This window comes from Cervus canadensis, chromosome 8, assembly GCF_019320065.1.
Source record: "Cervus canadensis isolate Bull #8, Minnesota chromosome 8, ASM1932006v1, whole genome shotgun sequence".
Lineage (NCBI taxonomy): Eukaryota > Metazoa > Chordata > Mammalia > Artiodactyla > Cervidae > Cervus > Cervus canadensis.
In genome coordinates, this window is record NC_057393.1 from 55,823,804 (window position 1) to 55,832,331 (window position 8,528).

The 8,528-nt window shown below is 37.7% G+C and overlaps 1 protein-coding gene across 1 annotated transcript; it reads right to left on the reverse strand.

The window, feature by feature from the left end:
• Positions 1 to 7,266: 7,266 nt before the first annotated feature.
• On the reverse strand, positions 7,267 to 8,208 carry LOC122446303 (olfactory receptor 6C2-like). Its single transcript, XM_043476303.1, has one exon. It carries the CDS (start codon positions 8,206 to 8,208, stop codon positions 7,267 to 7,269), a length of 942 nt encoding a protein of 313 aa, XP_043332238.1.
• Positions 8,209 to 8,528: the final 320 nt, after the last annotated feature.

The following is an 8,528-nucleotide window of genomic DNA, read 5'->3' on the forward strand; positions in this document are numbered from 1 at the left end:
TCTCAAGGCCACATTTATCATGGTATTTCTTCCTAAATATACCACATATTGATGGCAGCTGATTTTAATTGCCAAATCCTTTAATGTATTTTTACTCTTCCCTCTGTTATAAGCCATGTGCTTGAAATTTCCAAAGTTTAGTCATTTTTGCCCAGGTAGAAATGTGTCTATTTTCCCTTCAGAAGAAACACCACAAAAAAAGATCGACATATTTTTCTTTTGTTTGTTTTTTAAACCAATGTCTGAAGTTAGATAATCACAAATACATTTTATTAAATACTTCCCACATCATGATTGGATCATACTTATCATGAAGTTCCTGTTACAAAATTTATATTTCCTCTTATTGACAATCAAGAAGTACTAAACTTTCTCTTAAAAAATCACTTATGTGTTATAATTAGCTACATATTATATGCCATAGCTATGGGTGTTATATTAAAAAGAGACTGGAAATGCCAAGGTCAAAGTAGCAAAGTGGGTACAGAGAGTGTTACAAAAATTGGGAGAAAGAGAACAATAGTTTAGGAAGTAGCAGTGGGAATGGAATACACAAAGACCAATAGTAAATTCTGAATCATTTTGCTTTGGACAAGCCTGGGTTCTAAGCTTGCTACTAACTCATCAAATTCCCAAAACTCATCAGGTACCTTATCCATCAAATGTGGAGTTTGGGCTAGATAATCTCTAGAGTCCATTTGAAAATATCATGGAGATAGATAGATTCCAGATGCTGCAAGAATCTGGAAATTATAAATAAGTTCCACTGTGAGAGGTGAATTACTGGAAAACGTATTGAAGTTGTTGAGGTCTAGTATTTTAGGAACAAATCATGACAAATCTACTGAAAAGGGGGTAAGCCAAGATTTTAATCAAGATTTTATAATAATTTACTTAATTTAAACTAATCAGTTGTACTTTTCATTTACTTGAGACAATGATTAAAGTGTGAGCCTGACAAATAGAAAATTAAAGACCAGAAAGCTCAAATTGAATTTGTGGATCCAGGCTGGCCATTGCCCACCACAGGTAATACCCAGTGAAGGACGAATTCTAACATGAGGATTAATACATTAGATTCTGGGGATGTAAAATATTTTCTTGAGACACACTTCTGAGTTAATTTTACACACAAAAAAAATTCCAATAATAATTTTTAAAACATTAAAATATTTCAAAGAGATAAGATTAAAACACAAAAAGCTGTAGATATTTAATGTATGCAACTTGATGTGTTTGGAGATAAGGATACACTTGTGAAACTGTCATCACTCTAATGCCATAAACCTATCTGTCACCTCTGAGAGTTTCATCCTGTTGCCTTTGCTGTTGTTTTTTCCTTATATGGTAAAAGCACTTAATATAAGATCTACCATCTTAAAAAAATTTTTAAATAGACAACAGAACATTGTTAACGATAGGCTCTATGTCATACAACTGTCCAGAACCCCTTTATTTTGTGTAACTAAAACTTTGTTCCTTTATTAATACCTCTCTATTTTATCCTTCCCCCTGCTTCTGAAAACCAACACTCAATTTTCTGCTCTGTGTGTTTGATTAGATTCCACATATATCTGAGATCAAATAGCATTTGTCTTTTGCATCTGGAATATTTTACTTAGATAATATCCCCCAGTTACATCCATGTTGTGGCAAATAACAGGAGTTTCTTCTATTTTTAAGGCTGAAAAATATAACACTACACACACACATATATATATATTCCACATATATAATATATACATATATTCCACAAATTCTTTATCTGTTCCTCTGTAGATGCATATTTAGGTTATTTATATATCTTAGCTATTATAAACGCTGCAGCGAACAAGAGTACAGTTATCTCTTTGAAATCCATATTTCAATTTCTTTAAATATACACCATTGCAGTCAGAAAGGGAAACTCAAGTGACATATGGAATTTTTATCAGTGTTGATGCAACAGAGACTATGAGCAAACCTTAAAGATACCTAGGTCTCATTAGGAGAATTTACAATACAGTTGGATAGATACTGAACATACTACATAAGTCTGAGGAAGTTCATTGGTTGTTGTTGGAAGCAAAATATTGTCATATTAACAGGGAATGAATTGCATGAATTGTGAATGGAAACAGTGTAATAAGTGCTCTCAAAGACTATATTACCCTTGTAGCATCTTCAAATAAAATTAGTCATAATTACCCTAGGGTGTACAAAATACCACACAACACTTTGTGTGTAAAAGTACAATTAGATAGTTTCTTATGAACAAAATATCACAAAGAAAAAGTAAAGAAAAAAATCCAGTTTAAAATAACACCAAAAACTACATGAGAATAAACTTAACAGAGGAGGTGAAAGACTTACATGCTGAAAACTGTAAAAACTGATAAAGAAAATTGAAGATGATTCAAGAAAATGGAGAGATGTCCCATCCTCTTGGATTTAATTCAGTTTAGTTCAGTCACTCAGTCGTGTCCAACTCTTTGTGACCCCATGAACCGCAGCACACAAGGCCTCCTTGTTCATCACCAACTCCTGGAGTTTACCCAAACTCACATCCATTGAGTCAGTAATGCCATCCAACCACCTCATCCTCTGATGTCCCCTTCTCCTCCTGTCTTCAGTCTTTCCCAGTATCAGGGTCTTTTCAAATGAGTCAGCTCTTTGTATCAGGCGGCCAAAGTATTGGAGTTTCAGCTTCAACATCAATCCTTCCAGTGAACACCCAGGACTGATTTCCTTTAGGATGGGGGGTTGGATCTCCTTGCAGTCCAAGGGACTCTCAAGAGTCTTCTCCAACACCACAGCTCAAAAGCATCAATTCTTTGGTGCTCAGCTTTCTTTATAGTCCAACTCTCACATCCATACATGACTACTGGAAAAACCATAGCTTTGACTAGATGGACCTTTGTTGGCAAAGTAATGTCTCTGCTTTTTAATACGCTGTCTTGGCTGGTCATAACTTTTCTTCCAAGGAGCAAACTTCACTGATGCTCTTTTCAGCTTAAATGAATGGTTTATTGTATGTGTTTTAATTTTTTAATTTTCTATAGTTACATCCTCAAATTTGCTATTCTGTCATCCGTAATGTCCAATATGCTATTCAATCCATCCAATAAAATTTTCATCTGAGGCGTGTTGTTTTGACTAAAAGAAGGTGCACTTTGCATTTTATTTATTTATTTATTTATTTATTTATTTATTTATTTATTTATTTATTAGTTGGAGGCTAATTACTTCACAACATTTCAGTGGGTTTTGTCATACATTGATATGAATCAGCCATAGATTTACACGTATTCCCCATCCCGATCCCCCCTCCCACCTCCCTCTCCACCCGATTCCTCTGGGTCTTCCCAGTGCACCAGGCCCGAGCACTTGTCCCACCTGGGTTGGTGATCTGTTTCACCATAGATAATATACATGCTGTTCTTTCGAAACATCCCACCCTCACCTTCTCCCACAGAGTTCAAAAGTCTGTTCTGTACTTCTGTGTCTCTTTTTCTGTTTTGCATATAGGGTTATCGTTAAGCCCCCATATTGAGGTATGATTGACATATAAAAAGCTGTGCATCCTTAATGTGTACAACTTGACGACATTGAAGATAAGTATGCACTCATGAAACCATTATCACAATCAAGGCCATAAATCTATACATCACCTCCAAAAGTTTTTACCAACCTCTTTAGTTTTGTTTGCTTTTGTAGTTAAGAACACAAGATCTGCCCACTAACCAAAAATTTAACACAGTACAGTATCATAACACTAGGCCCCATGTTGTACAGTAGAGTCTAAAACTCACTCATCTTGCAGTGCTGAAATTTGCATATTTTGACTGACACCTACCTCCCTCTTTCTGGCTCACCTCAGACCCTCTTAAACCACTGTTCTACTCTCTGTCCTTTGAGTTTGGCTATTTCAGATTCCTCATTTAAAAAAAAAGAGATCATATAGTATTTGTCTTTCTGGGTCCAGCTTGTTTTATTCAGTACAGTGTTCTCTAGATACATTCACGTTGTCACATATTTTAGGATTTCCTTCTTTTACAGTTCAATAATATTCTACTGATGTATATACCATATGTTTTTATCCATTCATCCTTCAATGGTCACAAGTTGTTTCTATATCATGGCTATTATGAATAATGTTGCAAGGAGTCTGGGAGTGCAGATGTCTCTTCAATATCTGGATTTCAATTTCTCATTTATTTATTCTTGGCTGCATTGAGTCTTCATTGCTGTGTGTGAACTTTTTCTAGTTGCAAAGAGCAGGGGCTGCTCTTCATTGCAATGTGAGGGCTTCTCATTGTGGTGGCCTCTCGTTGCAGAGCACGGGCTCTAGGCACACAAGCTTCAGTAGTTGTGGTACATGGGCTCAGTTACTCAGCAGCTTGTGCGATCTTCCCAGAGCAGAGATTGAAATCATGTCTGCATTTACAGGCAGATTCTTAATCACTAAACCACCAGGGAAGTGCCTGGATTTCCATTTCTTGAATACATACCCACAAAAGGATTTGGAAATCATATGGTAGTTCTATTTTTAATTTTTTAATGAACTTCCATACTATTTTCCACTCTGGCTTCACCAGTTTACATCCCCATCAAAAGTGTACAACAGGGTCTTCCCTGGTGGCTCAGTGGTAAAAAAATTCACCTGCCAGAGCAGGAAATATGTGTTTGATCCCTGACCTGGGAAGATTCATGTGCCTCAGAGCAACTAAGCCCATGCACCACAACTACTGAATCTGTGCTCTAGAGCACAGGAACTGCAACTACTGAAACCTGCACACCCTAGAGCCCATCTTCCATAACAAGAAAGCCACTGCAACAAGAAGCCTGCATACCACATCTAGAGAGTAGCCTCTGCTACCTGCAAGTGAAAAAAAGCCTGTGAAGCAACAAAGACCCAGCACAGCCAAAATAAATAAATAAAATTACCTTTTAAAAGTGCACAACAGTTCCCCTTTCTCAATATCCTGATCAACACTTCTTGTCCTTTGATTATTTTGGTAGCAGACATCTTCACAGGTGTGAGATGAGATCTAACCATAGTTTTGATTTGCATTTCCCTTTTGATTAGTGATGCTGAGCATAGTTTCCTGTGCCTGTTAGTCATTGGTATGTCATCTTTGAGAAAATGCCTACTTAGGTCTTTTACAAAACCCTTATTTTATCAGGGTTATTTCTGGGGGTTTTGTCACTGATTTGTGTTTTCTTTATATATTTGGGGTACTAAAGGCTATGTATGGCCCCAATTCAGCATTACCTCCTCTCATTACCCTGCACACAAGTTTCACCTTAAGCTAGCCCCTCCTAGCTGTGCACCTGCATGCCCTCAATCCCTCCAGCCTCCTCTGCCACGTGCCCTCATGTAAGGAGATCCTGCTGTCAATAACTACACAGTTCATTAGTAGTTCTGGGGAAAATCATTGTTGACACAACACCTCGAGCCAAAGGAGCATCTCAAGTATGAGGAAAAAAGAGATGCCTACACACAAAAAATACAGGGATCTTTACATACGCATGTGTGTTTAGTTGCTCAGTCATGTCCAACTCTTTGTGACCCCATGGACCATAGCCCACTAGGCTCCTCTGTCCGTGGGGATTCTCCAGGCAAGAATACTGGAGTGGGTTGCCATGCCCAACCAGGGGATCTTCCCAACCCAGGGATTGAACCCAGGTCTCCCGCATTGAAGGCAGATTCTTTACCATCTGAGCCACTAGGGAAGCCCAATGCATATGCTTAGATTGGACAAAAATGTGTTCTGTAAGTTGAGTAAATCTGTTCTTCAAATTCTTACATAATCTTGTGCCAAAAGTCTTTCCAACATGGAATTTTATTATGTCTGCAGTTACAGAAAAATATGGTCAGAGAAAAGCATTGTGGCTATCAACCAACCAAGCCAGGTAAATTCCAGCTCTGGGGTTTTTCTCACCGTTTTGACCCCAAATCTATCATTTCCTATCAAAATATTGACTAATTAAATTACAGTTGTAATTCTTTCATTAAAACATCCTATCATCTCTCTGCCATGCTCAAACTGTATTTCTATTATAGCATGTACATGTGTCGTATCAGGTAGCAACAGTGTTATTTCACATTAGAACTAACAATGGACACCCAGAGGTTATTGTATCAAATCTCTCATTCATAAATATAGATCCTTGTTATAGATTTATTTGACGAGACTTTCAATTACAGTTAGACTTATTTCCATCTATGATTAAACTTCTTTAAACTTTCTGTAGTTTCCCTTCCTGTGCTCCTTCTTATTCAGGTCTTCTGTAGTGAAATCAATCTGGCAAAGCAGTAAAACCAATGGGAACTCTCAACTACAGACATATAAATTTTCATCATAGTGGGAACTAGAGTTGTAAAGATTTATATTCTACTTATATACAACATATTCAACATTGAAATAATTTTATTGAGTCATTTTAAGTAATTTTATTATCATTATGACAGTTATGTACATATATGTCCTTCAAAACTCAATATAGTGACTGTGTTACATCTATGCCTGAACCAATTTGATATTCTTAATACTTGTGAATTTTACTCTCCATCCCCTTGCACTCATCACAAGTAGATATTTAAAGCCACATTTTCCCAACTTTGAGATTCCACATGCATCAAATGGAATTATGTATGTTGGGTTCTTCATTAAAATTTGTTGAATGCTATTGATCTAAAACAAATGAATAGGACTTCCCTAGTGGTCCAATTGTTAAGAATACACCTGCCAATGCAGGGGACACAGATTTGATATCTGATCCAGGAAAATTCCACATGCTGTGGGTTCAGTTAAGCTCATGTACCACAACTAGTGAGCCTGCACCCTAGGGCACATGAGCTGCAACTATTGAGCTCACGTGCAACAACTACTGATGCCTGCACACTCTAGAGTTCATGCTCTGCAACAAGAGAAGCCACTACAAGGAGAAGCCCACACCACAACCAGAGAGTAGCCCCCATTCGCCACAATTAGAGAAAGTCTGCATGAAGCAATGAAGATCCAGCATAGCCAAAAATAAAAATAAATTAATTTCAAAAAATGAATTAATAGAAGAAGGTCCAGGAAGATTTTTCATCTGAATATAAAGAAGAATATTAGTAATTGCAAATAGTGGGCATTCATAAGACAAAAAATTTATTATAAGAAGAAATAAGCAGAACCTTAAAAAACATATTTGCAAGTCTATATAGGAGATTCCAGAAATAGGAGGGAGACTGCATTAGGTGGAAAAGGTGGATTTGCCCTCCACGAGTCTGTGGTTCTATTTCTGCAATCGCACCCTGGTCAGGGCATTCCTCAGAGCCTGGTGGACCTGCTTGTTCCGTAGAGTGTAGATGACAGGGTTCAGCAGGGGGGTCACCACCGTGTTCACAAGGGCAGCCTCCTTGTTGGAGTACAGTTGATTTGTTCCCTTTGGTTTCATGTATATAAAGACACAGCTGCCATACATAAGAGAGAGGACGATGAGATGAGAGGAGCAGGTGGAGAAAGCTTTCTGTCGCTCCTTGGCTGATGGGAGATGCATGATTGTGACTACTATGTTGCTGTATGAAATGATGGTTATAATGAAGGATGTCAAAAGGATAAACAAAGCAAGGCCAAAGGCCAACATTTCAACAGATCTGATGTCAGAACAAGAAAGATTAATCAAGGGCCCTAAATCACAGAAGAAGTGAGGAATGACATGGGAGCCACAAAAGGATAACTGAGAAAGCTTTGTAACTGGAACCACCATGAGGGAGAACCCCAAAACTAGGCAAACAGTGACCAGAAGGGAACACATCCTCGGGTTCATGATGGTTGGATAATAAAGAGGCTGGCAAATGGCCATGTACCGATCCAAGGATAATACAGCCATAAGGAAGAAAACAGTTGTTCCCAGGAAAAGAAAGACAAAGGCTTGTGTGATGCAGGCAGCAAAGGAAATTTTTTGCCTCCCCAACAGAAAGATGGCCAGCAATTTAGGAATAACAGTGGTTATAAAACAGCATTCTAAAAAGGAAAAACTGCTGAGGAAGAAGTACATAGGTGTCTGGAGGTGATGGTCAGCCCAGGTGATGGTGATGATGAGTATGTTTCCTGTGATGGAGGCCAGATACATCAGCAGGTGCACCAAGAAGAGGACCTTCCCCAGGTGCTGGACAGCAGGAAACCCCTCGAGGGTGAATTCCTGAGCTGCTGTCCTATTTCTTGCATCCCCCATTAATGACTTTTCCATTTCTTTAATAAACTCTCTTTCTGTTATGCAGTGTCGTGACTAAGGAATGAAGAACCTTATTTTATTACATATATAAAATAATGTAGGCATGGTGACTAGATTGTTTATTATTTTAAACATTATATTTTATGTATAGTTTTTGTCCATTAATAAGTAAAAATAAGTGATTTCTATCTTTAATTATGTTTATGGAGACACAGCCTAAAATCTTGGACAAATAAGAACTGCATGTAGCTACAAGTTTTCATAAAATCATTTTAACAGGGCTAGTCATTTTCCTAAATAGTCTATTGCCAAGCAGAAAA